Here is a 16804-nt window from a genome sequence, read left to right as displayed (position 1 = left end):
TCGCACTAACTGATTATCGTTTTGACCTGGAAACATTAAACTTCCGTTTTGAGTCCAGCTAACAAACCAACTCATTTTGCAGCTTGACTTTGTGTTGGCCACATCCCACTAAAGTGTGCAACACATCGCAATCGTTAGGTTAACAACCTTTAATTTTAACACAGGTTGTGATTTGAAGAGCCAAGGTGAGCTATCGTAGCAAGCATACAGCTATATATTACAGAAACTCCGGATTTTTTTTAACATCTTGAAGCTAGCTAACGATAGCGTTAGCAAAGCAGCTCCAGGGATGGCGGAGGTTCCCGGGACATCAAGTGAGACGATAACGGAGACTGTTCAGACTAGCACGCCGCCGCCGCCCCAGCAGGTAAATAACGAAGAGCTCGTCGTGAAGACGTGTTGATTATTTTCATAACCGGTGCTACTGTACGTTACCGAGCCGTGTCCAGCATTAACGAGGCCATCAGCCTGTCATCATCCTGAAGTAATAACACGGCTCTCAGCCGGCCGTGTGAAGCTGGATGAGGCCTAACGTGTTAAGCTCCTTTTAATATGACAGTGCTCGTTACTATGTTAGTCAGGTATTATGATTACAGCAGTCGTATATCTGAATATGTACAAAATGTTCCCATGTAACATTATGCATTAAATGTAACTCCGTGTTGGGGCTCTCTGGAGTAGGTCCTTCAACGGGTTCAGGTGTGGCTCTGGACCTAGACACACACCAGCTATTAAACTCAGGTCTTCCGCATGGTACTGATATAAAAACCAGACTATCTTACCAAATACATTAGTAATACGAATATTAATAGTTGAATGTGCACTGAAATATTAATTAATTGCAGTGTAAAAAAATAATGCATCAATGTGTTTAGTGAGAATATGTGGACCCCCCAGTCTGTGTGCATCTGGTCTGGTTCTATTTTTGCTGGTTTGGTTCATACCCCTTAGTTCAAATTAAGGGAAATCTTGATTCTCCAGGAAACAATGATGGGGTCCAATGAGGTCCCCAGTAAAAAGGGAAAAAAATATTTTCACTATAATTCCATCCATAAGTAACACAATGACAGAATGTATGACTATTCTGGTCATGGGTTTCAGTCAGTTGTGTTTGGCATCTTCAAAGCCAGCTCCATAAAGAAATGGTTTTCCTAGTTTGGTGCAGAAGAACTTGAGCGACCTCAACAGGTCCCTGACCCCGATCCATCTAACACCTTTGGGATGAACTTAAAGACCGACTGTGAGCCCAACATCAGGGTTGGAGCTCACCAGTGTGGAAAATCTCAATCCGTGTTCATGAACGATACATGCCATGCATTACTTTTAGCAGCACTGGCAATGAGAGAGAACATGGAAACTCCACATAGAAAGTCTCTGAGACGGCTCTTGTTGGGTTAGGACTCTGGGCCGAGTTTGCATTTGCTACCCAGCATCTCACAAGAGACCTGTCACATGTTACAGGAGGGACGGAGCCTGACAATCAAGCTGAGGAAGAGGAAGACTGAGAAGAAGGTGGAGTGGTCAAGTGACACTGTTGACAATGAGCACCTGGGAAGAAGGTCTTCAAAATGTGAGTTCATCTTCCTCATCAGCACACACTGAAGCGTGATTGATGCAGTGGATACTTTTCCTTCACCACAGGCTGGATTATTGACTTCAATAGTTAGACCTGCTTTTAAAATATTTTCGTTTTATAGGTCGTCACACATTTTTATGCACAGTTCTAATGGCCCCTGAATATTACATGATTTTGGTCTCAGGTTGCCAGTCTGAAAAAATAAATAAGTAAAAGACTCAAGAAATAAATGAATGTGCCATTAAATGCACCAACAATAATATAAAAAAATACAGGCCTTAAACCCACAGTCCAGCCATGTAATAGGTTTATTTCTAGTCCTGTTTTCAGCTATAGATTCGCTAAGTGCCTCCGTTATCTAACGATGTCCTGACTGGTTCCCATCTCTGTTGTGAGCCACGCCACAGGCATGTACAGTCCGTGCACTCTGGTGTCGATCAACCAATAGGCGAGAAGTTGACCCCCATGACACACTTTGAATGACAGCCCCTTCATTCGCATAATGAAGCAGAAATGCATAATGAAAATATAGATATAAGTTTGCAGGAAATGAATGGGGAGATAAAAATGAATACATAAATAAATAAGAGAAATAAATAAATGGATAAATTAATTAATACAAAGATCAATAAATACAGAATCAGTTTATGTCACATTTTATTACTTAATAAATGCCTCTTTATTTTTTATGTTATTCTTAGTGCATTTAATGGCATATTAATTTATTTATTGAGTTGTTTGGTTAGTCTTAACGTTGGCAGTCTCAGTTTTCCATACACCAGTTTTACAGCTTTGGACACCAAAGACAGCCTACATCCAAATTCAGCATTAAAATGTGACTGCTGCCACATATCACATCTGCAAATCAGCCAATCAGAAGATGACATAAAGTGATGTAGGATACATTGACTGTATTGTGTGTCTTTGCCTGACTCCATGTATGTGTGTTTACATCATCAGTATATTTCTCTTTATATTACGATGGCTCAGAATGTCCTTTCACCACGGTTCATATATCTCTGCAACACTGACACTCTACTGTATCTGTTGATATACACACATTGTAAATGTGTGTGTGTGTGTGTGTGTGTGTGTGTGTGTGTGTGTGTGTGTGTGTGTGTAAAAGCTGTGAACATATGGACAATTCAAATAATTTCAATTTGTGTTGAAACGTTAAAACTGTTAAATCATGGCATTTCTGATGAATGATCATATAAGACAAACATAAATGAGTTAAGATTGGAAATAAAGGAGTTGTATGGTGGATTAGGACCACATGAGAGAGAGAGACAAGACACTTTTCCTGCCTCATCTGGGCAATGAATTTTATTCTATTGTATTGTAAATACTTGTATATCAGAATTGTAACCGTTTCCTCAGAATGAATCATTATTAATTCAATTCTGCCTCTTCATCCTTCTGCTGCGGCTGAAAAACTATTTTTACCACACACTCCCTTTAGCTACTATTTCTGGCCAGACCTATTTGAACAAGGTGCCGTGCTGTATTTTTAATTTCTAACTGAGAACTAGAAGCTTACAGTGAGTCAGTGAAGGCATCACCCAGATCAACCCTAACCATGCGTGTTGTGTTCCAGGCTGCTGTGTTTATGAGAAGCCCCGACAGTTTGGAGAGTCATCCTCTGAGAGCGAGGGAGACGATGATGAAGAGGGCTGCGGCAGTGCTCACTGCATCCTGGGCCACGGCAGGAGAGGCCACGGACAGAGAGGGGCCGGGGGGACCACAGTGCCCCCAAACTCTGGAGGGTCACACACCCACTAATGAGCACCGCAGGTCGATCGCGGGGTCTGAGTGGTTTCCCGCCACAACAATGACACATTACAAAGCTGCACTCTTTGTTTTAGTTTAGGTCCATCACTGAGGTACAGACAGGCCTGGTGCTGCGTTCTAGTCATGAGTCACAAACTCCCGGCTGCTGGAGCAGGACAACAGCCTCTGTGCTGCTGTTCTTATTGAATTAGCCTCATTGAAAACCCTGCTCTCCTTTCAACAGCTGAATGCATGCTCAGTATTGCGCCAACTAACAAACATAACATGGAATGATAACTGCAAGTTCACATTTTACATTTCTTTTTAACTCTATGACACATGCTGTGATGATAATCAGATTTAAAGGGCCATACCAGTGTTTTTTTTGTTTGCATGTTTTAGCCCTTTTACTACAAACCACACCCAGTTAGCATTAGCTCTCGGCGGGCGTAGGATGGTACAATTTGAAATGGTTCCATATTTTCCAGGCAGACACTGGTTTCCATTCATTTCGCGACGCTATGAAGGCGAGTTTGAGGTTTGTAATCCATCACAGTGAACGCCATGTTCACTCCCACAGACTTGTTGGAAATGCAACTGATGTTTAACCTGCTGATTATTTTCTCAGGTCGTGGAGTAGATGGAGAAAAATGTCCATCACAGCGTCCGTACGTGACATGACTTATTCAGTTTACTATCACTCTTACTGCAGACATCAGAACCAGTGAGAATTAGTGTCAATAATCAATTATCAGTATAGATGTAGATGATTTTCTGTCCGTCCACAAACTGACACAGTCAAAAATCAGTTTGGCTCTATTATCGATTTTTTTTCGTTATGAATATTTTGGTTTTCAGGAAAGGAAATGAAAAACTTTATTAACCATCATAAGTTTTCACATCTTCAAATGTCTTTTGTCCAAAAACAGACGCCAGTGGATAAATTCAGTGGAAATTTTTGCTGATTAAACGACTTGAACAATAACTAAAACATTTTTTGTTAAGGAATTTCATTTATATATTTATTTCTGACACAAAATACGTCATCAGCCTGCACTTACACCTGCGTTACCATCCATTAGTAACAAACAGAAATGGTGGATAATATGAGCTGAAACAAATAACATACTGTGTGACAGTGATGTCACCATGTCAAAAATGGATTACTTATTTACTGAATTGAATTCAAAATTCTGTCCCTGTCAACAGCTAAAACAAACATGATAACGTGCCAGCTAATCTGTAAGTGTTTAACCCTTTACCATAGCATGGACTAACACCAGTACACTATAACTAACTAACTAGCCTCAGGTGTCCAGCAGCAGGAGCTTAGTCTCATCCCGCAGTGAAATGAGTGGAAACCAGTGGAAACAAAGTGTCTGTGATTTGTCGTGAATTCGCTGAAACAAATGTTAACATCTTCAACTCACGATGCCGCCGCAGTCAGGTGGCTGCAGAGTTGATAGGCCTTCGCTCAGACTCCCAACGTCGTCGTGTCGCACTTTCCCCAGCAGCATGTCGGACAATGAAGCGTCACTGGAACGCAGCATCCAGTGAGCCGGGAGCTGTGAGGACGTGGAGGTAGAGAGGCCGTAACGTGCGTCTGTTCCTTTTGACAAAAGTGGCAGAGTTAATTGTATATAATACAGCACAATGATTTTTATTTTATTTTATTTATTTGCTGGTCTCAATTCTAAACTTGCTAACACCTGAGCACAGTCTGTTTGCCGCTACAAACCGGGATGTGAGAGTGGATTAAAGACTGGACACCAACGCAGATCTCCCTCTCACATAGACTTAATTACGTTATTGCTGCACAGGCTTCTAGCAGCATCAGTATAATCGCTCAGGCCTCAGTGATCAGTGTCACACAGTTCAGCCCTGGGCCCTGTTCTTCACGTGTGGCTAACTTAATGAATTAGCTTCAACACAAGCAACACGTTATTCAGTTCTTTAAACCTGTTCACCAAGTTTATCTGACACCACTGTCTTAGCAACAAGACGTTGACCACAAACCTTATTTATTATTTTAGATAATTAGCTCTAACTGTATCTGAGGAACAGAGTTAGCTGGTTAACACCATGATAACCTGGATAACTTAACCCCTGTCTTCAGACATGGCCCCTGAAGACACGACATGATTCAAGCTAACCTAAATTTTATGTGGATCCTTCAGTTCAAAGCTGAAAACGTTTAAACATGCAAAAAAGTGCAACATATGAATTACAGTCATTATATACGAAGAGAACATTTTTAATAATAAAAGAATGTATTCATAATTACAACTGGAGTTTGAATGGAGATTTTCTTAAATATAGAAGAAGATATACTATAACTATATTCTTATCCTCTTTGATTCCCATAATCATACCAATTTACAAAGTTGTCCCCAGGAAACTTTGTTGACTTTAAGAGGAACTGAAGTAAAGCAGCTGTTGCTTTAGCTATAGTTTTTAAAGCTCCAAATTTTCCTCTTCTCTTTTGTTTTATTTGAAGTGTTGATCCATAAGAAGATATACTTGTGGTTTTAAGAACCAAAAACCATCTCAATGTAGATTTACATCTCCTCTCTCAGGCTTCTCTCTGGAGCTCTAGTGACAACAGGTCAGTGAGCCAATCAGAAGAGAGGAGGCTTGGAACCTCTCTTCTGAATGGCTGACTGTTTTCTGAGTGATTAAATAAAAAAATATAGCAGATTTCACATAAACACTCAGAAACCAAATCCTGCAAGGGTGGGTCCAGGTGGGTGTGGCTTGGGGCATGGCTGAGAGCGGTGATTGCTTTGTTGTGACATCACAAAGTTCCAGAAGTCCTGACGGCTGGTTTTAAGGCTCAGTTTCTGAATACAGGCTGTGTGCATTTCTCTGTGGACTGAGGCTTTGATACTTTCACAGTATTAATATAGAAGCTAGACCTGATCTATAATCACACTACACATGGACACAGACCTTTAGACTATATGGAGCTTTAAAGAAAGAATATTAACAGGATGATTGAAATAACAAGATCTGTCTTTAATCACAATAAACATATGTACAGATATGTATTAATAATACAGTAAGATGAAATCATTACAGTGGAATCACAAAACTTCATCTTACAAATCCATCTCTTGTTTCAGGGTCTTCTCAGCAGCTGGTATTTATTAGAGGCTTTGACAGTCTGAGGTGTAAGAGTCATCGCATAGTTTCAAGACTGATTTTAAAAAAAAACAAAAAAACAGGCTGATATATTTTGATAATGTGCAGACACATCATTGACTGACAAAAACTAAAACATCTGTATCATTCTGACTCAAGTTAGAAGCCCGACGACCAATCACCTGTGCTGATTCTGTTCTTGTTGATTTTATTTAAAAATATAAAAGAAAATAAAAGCTCCTCCTGTGTTGGAAGAACTGAATTATCTGGATAAGAATTAGCTGGACATCTTTATCAGGCTAACATGACCTGTGCCTGGATTAGTGTAAACCATACATGAAGAATGGGGGCCGTTTAGGGTCGTGATCTGTTTCCCGCCTAGAGCTTCTTATAGTGCAGCAGAAAACTGCAATAATCTTTCAAATGTGGATACAAGCACTAAAATTGGTATGTTTATCCCTCTGGGGCCATTAACTTTAAAAATCCCATTAGCCACTTGAAATTTCAAAAATTCAAGATGGCTGACATTTCTGTCATTGGAAACTATTATCAGAAAAATTAACCCACGGGACAGATTTCAATGATTTTGCACTTCAGTCCTATGAGAAAGTCAAATTCACAACTCATTTCCTCAGAGCTTTATTTGTACAATTTCTAATATGTATTGTGAAAAAGTGCATAAAACACCATTTATTATGAAAGATGTAGCAAAGGTTTTATAAGAGTCACCAGTCTACTTGTTTAGTTGTCTTAACATTAGCTCGCTAGGGTAACTCGCTGGCGGTAGGCTAGTTAACAAGCTTTTTTATGAGTAATTTTTTTTTTTTTTTGTAAGTGATATTTTTGCTGAAATATAATTCAATTTATACATCCATTTTTACAGTAAATTTCACCTTCTACATTGTTAATTTTGGACTATTCATATGAGAAAATAGTGGGTAGTGGATGAACTTCTTGCAAAAAATAACATTTCCTTGCCAGAATTGGTGACCATCTTCATCCATCATCTAATGTGTTTATCTAAAGAGTAATACCCAAGGAGCATCTGTACCAAGTTTAGCATTTGTATCCACATTTGAAAGTTTTCCCTGAAATTTGCAGGTATCGGTATCCGACCTCTGATTATTTCTGCGACACTGCAACTGTCAATTTTGCTGCAGTGACTGATCACAAATGGCTCTGTCATTCGATTTTTCTGACAGCAGTGGATTTGGTGAACCCTCATTAACAGAATGAGTGCTGGTATTTTTAATCCACTGCTGGTTTGCATTGGCTCTACTGACTATTAGATAAAAACGATTGTTGTTTCTTTGCGTATGAATGAGCGAGGCGAGGACAGAGGACGGTTGAGTTGTCGGCAGCAGTGTGGACGCATAAGCTCTCGTTCACTTAACTCTCGGATGGAGCACCCGTAGGCTCCCGCTGGATTCAGCTGCATGTCTACAGCTCGTGCTCGTGGCTGTGTGAAAGTGACTGAAATTTTTTTTTTTCGCTGTGGGGTCAAGCTGTAAAGACGGGGGTCCCTTCCTGACCGATGTGGTGAGCAGGACAGGAGATGAGAGGATGCATGACTGCCGGCCCAGGCTTTGTACTCATGTCTCAGCTATGACCAAATCTCACCTGATACAGGTTCCATCATCATCATCCTCCTAATCCTCCCCTTCAGTTTTAGACCATTTTTGATATGTGACAGTACTGTGGATTCCACATTCATTTATGCCACCACCTTTCTGTACTATCTACACACATAGACATTGTTACATATGTACATTGGTCTTGTACTGGTAATGCACCGTTCTGTATATACTATTAAGCATAATGAGAGCAGATTTAATGTGAATTAAAGTTTTGAACTGTGATTAAACTGCCCTTACAAATATGTGTCATATGTTACATGGGAGTATGATACTAGTTAGTCACATACACCTCTGCAGTTGCTGTGGCGTTAAGGATGTACGGTGGCAACAGGAAGTCAGCGAATCTTCTCCATTTCTGTATAAATATGTCTTTGATATGAACCAACACAATCTATTTGAACTAATAACACAAATCATAGTAAACACTTTATAATAACGCTCAGTCATAAGTCATTTATAAGCTCTTAGCTAATGATGAACTGATCAACCATCACTCCCAAAACACTGATACACATTAGTAGATGATTAGTAAGTTCAGTGTTAACGTTACAAATGTGTTGTAGGTCATCTATAAACCTTTAGTAAATCACGAAACAATCACTAACAAATAATTAGTAAATGATCAATAAGTGGTTAGTTGATATATTATGAATCACTTTTAAGTCTATACACATTGGTTAATCAAAGGATGACAAATGATGGACAAATAATTAGTAAATGATCAGTATATAATTTGTTGATGTATCATTAATTACTTGTAAGTTAGCCCATTACAAGCACAAAAAATGATTATGATCAAGCTTTTATTAAATGAGCACTAAGTGACTTGTGTTGAAGTGAGCAGACATTTCTACATGATTAACAGTCAGTGTGTTTAACGCTGACCAGCTGGCTCAGAGGGAAACACAGTGACTGGCCCTCAGACACCAGGGTTCTGATCATAAAGTGACAGTACTGACCTGCCAGTGAAGCTCCTCACATGTAGGTGAACAGGGTCTAATGGCTCCATGTCAGTCCCCTCCCCCAGGCCTGCAGCCCTGAGGAAGCACTGCAGTAACAAACTACAAAGTGTTCTTCCCCTGTAATAAATGACACGCGAACCACGAAACGTTCTGCAGCCCCCTAATCTAAAGTGTAAACCGGTCGTCGCATCTGTTCTTTAACAGTGTTCAAATATGACCAAAGGATGTGTAAGTCACAGCAGAACAACACTGATTGCAACCACGTAGTTCCAAGATAAGACATGCGCATGCCAAATGAACTGAAACTAGAAAAAAAACTTACAACCTCACGTGCACAAACATGAAATTCCTTGTAGATGTTTCTATCTTCTGCTGTTAAAATGTAATCTCTTTGGATGTGAGCTCCTGTCTACAACAGCAGATGCTACACTGTGGTGTCAGCATGATCAGTCTCATAGGTCTCTGTACTGCCTTAAAGGGAATATATTCTCCCTAAAGTGTTGACAGAATTATTAGGTGTTGGTGTTAAATTTGAACAGACAGTTCAACAAATGACATACTGATCATGTACTAATTATTTGGTCATCATTTGAGTAACCAATGCGTATAGAGACACCATTACCATACACGTACAGATTAGTGAAATATCAGCTATCAGTGATTCTTAACACTCATGTTTCATGATTTACTAGAGGTTTATAGATGACTTACAACACGTTTGTTACATGTTAGCACAGCACTTACTGGTCATCTACAAATGTGTGTCAATGTTTTGAGAATGATTAGTTCATCATTAACTAAGGGCTTATGACTGAGCGTTATTATAACGTGTTACTTGTTCTTGTCCATGTGGAAAACATGGCTGAAACATTCACAGTGTAGCTGGAAACAGTCAGAGAAGCCCTCGACCAATGACATGAACAGAAGCTGCCTGGAGGGAGGAGTTATCAGAGCTGGAGTCAGTCAGTGGGACCAGACTGGAGGTTTGGGTCAGAGACACTTTGACTTCTAAAGACAAACATCAGCTGATGTGAAGATCTCAGAGACTGAGGATGAAGAAGAGGTGATGAGCATGAAGCTGGAAGGGTCACAGAGTTCGGATGTTCATCAGTCACACAGACTGTCTATAGATGGAGATGATTCAGTGACGTGACGTTTAAAGGAACCATTGGAGCTGGTTCACATCTCTGTTCATGAGTCCACCACACACACATCATAGAGCATGGAGTCCTGTTGCCATGGACACCACAGAGGAAGCCGCTGCATCACTGAGCTGAAGACTGACTCTCCACAACACCTCAGGAAACCGATGGACTGATGAGACTGAGGTTGGACTGTAGAAGGACATCAGCTCTGTGTGTGGAGTAAACAGGTGTCTGCACGTCGACATGAAAACATCCTCCCACAGGTGGAGCAGGGTGGAGGGAGCATCAGGATCTGGATCTCTGCTGCCTCTGGACTTAGACCTGCTCCACATCAAGTTTATCAAGGTCTCTTCCAGGATCATGTCACGGTGTCTGTCCACCTGCTGAAGCTCAGTACAAGACATTGACCCTAAACATCAGAGTAAATCCACCTTCTGGAGTGGTCCAGTCAGATCCCAGACCTGGATCCAGTAGAGATCTTATATTTCTTCTCATCTACGGGACTTTGGGTTTAGTGAGGGTCAGTCCATTTCATATGTGCAGTGTAGCATAAATACTAAAAAATCATATGGTGATCTCTGTTTCTTTCCACCAAGGGGGAAAGGGGGCCCCTGATGCCCGTCATATTGGCACATTTTGCAGCGACAACTATAAATGATGATGTGCGTCTACCCATAGTCTGCATGTGAGGCATTTAGGTGACATCCGTTAATTGTAGCATCTGCCATGGGCTTCAATGGGCTTCTTTGCCTGTGGCCCCACCAGAGTCTATGATCGCCACTGTCAATATCAGCTGCATGAGGTGACAGGAAATCAGTGTTGTGTTGTAGCTCGCTCCGCTGCCACCACATGGCCAAATGAATTATCGCTCCCTTCAGGTGGGTCCTGCTCTGCTACCTTGAGGTCAAGGATCCTTTTCTGAAAGAGGTCCCAGTGTCAAAATCTGATCGAGAAGTAAAATATATGCTGTGTCTACATGGTGTATAATCCTATATTAATCTATGTTTAATTCAATGACCGTACTGTGAACCTGAGGCCAGGCCAGTATTCAAGCATACAATTAAAGTTAAAGTTAAATGAAGCCCAGCAGCTCAAATTCCAGGAGCTGCCAGAAAGTGACCGCGGTTTGACTGAGTCTGTCTTTTATTCATTGAATTCACGAGTTCATGTTACTGTGGAATGACCAGAAAACAACTGGAGAACAAAAGAGGGACGACATTGTTCCTTTGTTTTAGCACAGAGGTTTAAGGAGATGAGTCTGCAGTTCAGTCATTTCATAATGTTGGGTCACCACTTGCTGACGGGGACGGTTGCAACACTTTGTGCATTTCTCTCAGACACTCAGAGACTATTTGGACCAGACCAACCAAACTGTTATATATTATATATATATATTAACCTCACATCTGTCTGCTAATTACCCATACCATTTACACATGATTACATACAACTGTCATTCACTATATTCATTGAATGGAAGAATTCAGATCTTGCAACTGACCCCAACCCTCCTAACCCTGAGGACGGTTGCAACATATTAAATATACATTAAATTTCACCAATTAACATTGTAAATGCAATGCCAATATGCATGTCAGTGCGATGGCTCCAAACCAGGGGCCTCCACCCTTTTTCCCTCTGAGAGCTCCTCATGTCTTATATTACTGGTTACATTTATTCACATATTGTATCAAAACACTCAAAGTGATCTCCAAAACAATCAATCAATAAGATTATCTAACAATATCCCAAAACATCTGGAACTCACATCAGTCATGATTCAGTCAGACCTGAACACAGACATGAAAACAACCACAGTAAATAAACCTCCATAAATCTGATTAGAGATCAGAGAAAGAAGAAGCTCCTCAGTCAGTGATCAGTGACAGTTGTCACTACATCAACGGTTCATAACAGACAGGAAGTTAAAATAGATCATTCACTACACTTCATCTTACAAAATGTAATGTGTTGTTGCACTAAAGTTGAAGCCCACAGTTTAACTCACTGTATCTATGGCAACATATTTCCTGTTTGTTGGAAAAGTTTAGTTTATATCTGTTCTGTTATGAGAAGAGTTGCTATCACTGCATGATTGAGTTCATTTTGAGCAGATTTACTGAGTGACGTTATGTTGCTTAAACCTTGAATTACACATCCACGGTTTGTACAGACTATATTCTCTGAACCTTTGGGTGAGCTACTCTAAAACAGGTGACCTTGTGAGTTACATGTTGGAGACCCCCGCACACAAAAAGTCCTTATATTTCCTTTTTATGCAAAAAAGTCAGTATCTCTTCTACTTGTTCTGACTTTTTAGTTGTAAAACTTAAAAAACAGTTTGTTCATTTAATTTTTGAAATGTAGCTGGATGCAACCTGCAAAAACACCAGGGAGGTCCTTTAAGCTACCACCATGTTAAGACTGTATTGGCTCATCACACCATAATCAACATACATAATGTGTAGAAGATGAAAACCAAGACACGCAGACAGTGTGATAAAAGGACATCAGTTTATTGAGCCAGTTGGAGCATTTAACCTCAGCGTAGTGTTTGGTTCAAAGTGGCCATAAATGAGATGTACAGTAACAGGTCACAAGACTCTTCTCTATACTTACACCACAGGTGTTGGTGCTCCTTATCTATTTAAGGAGGCAGGACAGGGTTCATTCAGCTACAGTGATCCAGCACTTGTTAGGTGTGCTGGTTACTCATAAAAAAATAGTCAGCGTTAATATCACTGCAATAAAAGCTCCATATAAGCAAACAATGAATAGAAGGCAACAAAGAGTTCTTCTTGGGACTCCGTCTGTTAATAGAAATTTGGTGGAATAGAAAAAAAACACAAGATAGTTACATTCTGTCTAAGGAAGTCTGTAGCTGCTAACATTCAAACAAAACCTCCATTTGTGTGCATGTGTCAATTAAATACAATTACAATTTCAAAGGTTGAAAATATTTCAATACTGACAGCATTACAGAGAAATCATTTTCAGGACACCATCATAATGAGGACACTGTGCAATGACCCAGTTTAAGTCATGCACTGCTGTTATGAGAGGTTTTAATTTCATTACAAATTAAAAGCTCTCATAACAGCAGTGCAGGCATCTTGTTCAAATGACCATGAAAAAGACCTTTTACATTTTATTTCATTAGTAACAATAAAAATAAAATGCAAGTAATGATTGACTGCCAGCTATTTTCTTGATTGTTTGGTCTATGACTAAAAAAATACGGAGAAAAAACCTGTGACAGTTTTCTAGAGCCCTAGGAGTCATCTGCATATTATTTGTTCAGGTTAATATCACAACAAAACGGACTACTGACAAGCTGGAACTAGAAAATGTTTTGGCCTTTTGGTTAGAAAAAAAAAAAATTCAGTCAATCGAGTTTTTAGTTTAATATTTGCACTGAGGTTACACACTGTCTGCCACCTCACACTCATTTTCACTTCTTTGCGGCAGTGTTATCTTTAGGAGTGTACTGAAAATGTTTTGATTATAATTTTGACCAGTTATGTGTTTTTATTCTAATGTTATGTATATGTGCTCACAAATGGACAATCACATTTCAATTAAAGTATTTGGTTACAATATTGTCAGCCTCAGACTTCCACATCTAACAGGCTGTTACACACATAAGCAATAATAATGACCTAGAATCCATTTCTTTGTTGACAAACGGATTATCAGCGCATCAAATAGAAAAATTGTCATACAACATACAAGAGTGTTGACAGCAAAACATGCCACTGTGCACTAAAACCACATCGGATGTTTTGTCTCTCCATTTTTGTGCCTTTAAAGTGAAAGTATGACAGGAAGTAAAAAGTTACTTGTAGTGAAAGAGTGTAGCCTATATCCACAGTAAAGTGTAAAACAAACAAAATCATTGCACAGAAAATGACATAAGGCAAAATACAAGTATGCACAGAGAACACATTAAAATGTGCTGCTGGTATTAATGTGTCAATAGTGAAAATCTCTACGCAGATACCTCCTACAACAACCATAGTACTGTGTTCTTGAGGGGTACGTGTTTGTGAAATCTCAATGGAAATGAATGTGGTAACTTGTCGTTTTAGTCTGTTTAAGTTCAATGTGTGAAAATATATATAGTACAAAACGATGAACATATGATTTATGGTTGAGAGCAAACAGCAACCATCACAGCCGAATGCTGAGGCCACAGCCATGGCTATTAGAGTCTCGTTCTCAATATGTTGAGAATCTTATTTTGACGAATGAAAATTTGAGGTCACTGCTGGGTTATGGAGATCTTATGGCTTTAATACAGTAGAACTGTGTGTGCGCCAGGTGATTCAAAAATTCCGATTTTCACTCGACACACTGTGTTTCCAAACTCAGTGTGTCGAGTTGCTAGAACCACGATGTGTGAATTCACAGGTCAAGGTTGAACAGGAGCAAGCTTCAATTTGTCTGTCGCACAAGCTTCATTAGTTAAAGTTAAAGATGGGTTGAATATTTGCAGGGGGGGGGGGGGGGGTAGTAATGTGACTGTACCTTCACTGACAAAGGTGGTGGCAAAAGACAAAATCGAAAGAAACGTCAGGATTGACTTTCTTTCAAAGTTGACTCCACTGAGAGTGAGCATGAGTCTGAACAGAGAAAATATCAGGTGCTGCTGGGAGTGTGAGTCTCCCGTTTGCTGTATTATAGAGCTGACTTTCATGGGATATTCTGTGATATTCTGGTAGCAGTAAGGATTGTCTGAACCTCTGCGCTCGCCTGAAGACTCCTCTGTCCTCAAACAATGCTTATTCCTATCCCCTACAATGTTTTCATTTAACCACAGCTTTTGGTTTTATTACTTCAGGCTGTGTATTCAGTTGTTTTAGGTTCAAATTTGATTATTTCCACTCACTCAGAATCACCTGGTCTGAACAGGGCGACTGTCTTATGGTGAATCATGAGAAAAGTATCCCCATAGTTTTCCCGAAATACTGTGAATCTGTCTCTATTTTGATTTCACAAGAACTTCCTGACCTTTCTTGGACCCCATTTTTCCTGAACCCAATTACAGTAGTGATATACTTTTTGATACTAAACTCTGAACAGGTATCAATGTCCACACTATAGTAATGACATGAAGATCAAGTGAGGACAGACATCTATAAAATGCAGATCAATAGTGTTGAACATAAAGTGACTTAAGTACAACTTGTATGAGTTTGTAATGAATGTGCAATACAATTATTAAGTCACACTGCAGAGCACAGCGGTGGAGTGAAACAGTCTCTCTGTGTGTTGTCCCACTGTCGTGATGTCCAACACCTGGACACAGTCTGATACAGCAGCTTCTCAGCATCTGTGGAAAAGACACAAGTCTCTTAATAAACAGCTGATCAAGTCCAACAGGTCAAGAAGGGAGCAGTCAGACGTCGAGACGGGCTGGAAACAAACCTCCAGGTTGTTTTTAGAAGACAAAACAAAAATAAATGGTACAATTATTACCCAATCTGTTGTAAGCATCCACCTGCTTCTCCTCTGACCTGCACTGTAGTGCTGTGCACAGCTTTCCTGTTTAGTGATGGCTCATTAGCAGCATTTCAGATGCTAACATTTGTGTGTGGTTCCTTGGTCAGCCATTTAGTAATCTTGAAAATAGTCTTAATTTACCCAGAATTTATTGTACCACAGTCTGACTAAAGAGAGTCAAGAACTAAACTGCTTTGTGCAACAGATGAATTAAGACTCAGTCTATCTGAAGTCTGACTGTTTGTTCTATCTAAAACACAGTCAAAGTCTGTCTTGGTGGTTGGTGGTTGGTTGTCCCCACATAATGGACACTGATGGTACATTAATCTGTGAGCTGTTAATTAAAAAAACCAGTGGGAGCTCAGATGCTTCAGGCAAATCAAACTAATGATCTGTGGCTCCCAGATGAATCCTTGTATTCTCTGTCTGTGGCTGCAGCTGGTTTCACACTACTAAGAGAATGCCACACTCATTTTTCTATGGTAACAGGATCAGAATAGATTGTAAGATGACATAAACCAGATACCTTAGATAAATGGTGATTAAACTGTGTTTCTAAATGGCCTTAAACCAGCTAACATACACCGATACGGAAATATCTGCAATAAGTTCATTTTGGCCAATATATTGCTAATTTATCAGTTTAACTCTGGTAAGTGTAGCGTCTGATCCATGTGCTGGAGTAGACATGTAAAGTAGCACAAAATGGAAACACTAAATTGTACTTACAGTAACTGCTTAAATGTACTTACTTAGTTACATATATTTACAAAATGTCTAATGGTCCACAAAGACCAACAAAAAAACCAAAAAACCCCCCCAAAAAGACAAGTTAGTCAATCGCAGAAACCCTGTTCAGAATTCATACACATTTTCATTACATTCTTTGTGGACAAAATATGCAATTTCTTTTCCTCTCACTACAACTGTCCATGACGAGGGACCTGCAACTCATTAGTGGTGGCTCATCCATCTTCATGAGGCGCTTACATTTTGGTTTGGGAGGTTTTGGGATTTCACTTTAGTTTATACAAAACACTAATCCAACCTGTCAGCGAAGAAAGCTTTGAT

At 39.7% G+C, this 16804-nt stretch overlaps 1 protein-coding gene across 1 annotated transcript; it reads left to right on the top strand.

The window, feature by feature from the left end:
* The first annotated feature begins 60 nt into the window (after positions 1 to 60).
* Positions 61 to 8351, top strand: ppp1r11 (protein phosphatase 1, regulatory (inhibitor) subunit 11). The gene is made up of 3 exons (XM_023394947.2): positions 61 to 367; positions 1462 to 1570; positions 3174 to 8351. The coding sequence occupies exons 1-3, from the start codon at positions 290 to 292 to the stop codon at positions 3356 to 3358; spliced, it is 372 nt and encodes a 123-aa protein (XP_023250715.1). The 5' UTR covers positions 61 to 289; the 3' UTR covers positions 3359 to 8351.
* The last annotated feature ends 8453 nt before the right edge of the window (positions 8352 to 16804 follow it).

Source organism: Seriola lalandi, unplaced genomic scaffold (assembly GCF_002814215.2).
Source record: "Seriola lalandi dorsalis isolate HSWRI2012SDOR001 ecotype SW California unplaced genomic scaffold, Sedor1 jcf7180002054954, whole genome shotgun sequence".
NCBI classification, from domain to species: Eukaryota; Metazoa; Chordata; class Actinopteri; order Carangiformes; family Carangidae; genus Seriola; species Seriola lalandi.
Note: the sequence above shows the minus strand (reverse complement) of the source record. Positions and strands in the feature narration are given on the sequence as shown.

Excerpts from the sequence above, each read along its gene's own strand:
- ppp1r11 (XM_023394947.2), top strand. The coding sequence starts at position 290 with ATGGCGGAGGTTCCCGGGACATCAAGTGAGACGATAACGGAGACTGTT. Across the intron at positions 368-1,461 it reads CGCCGCCGCCGCCCCAGCAG|GAGGGACGGAGCCTGACAAT; the intron begins GTAAATAACGAA and ends CACATGTTACAG. Across the intron at positions 1,571-3,173 it reads GGGAAGAAGGTCTTCAAAAT|GCTGCTGTGTTTATGAGAAG; the intron begins GTGAGTTCATCT and ends GTTGTGTTCCAG.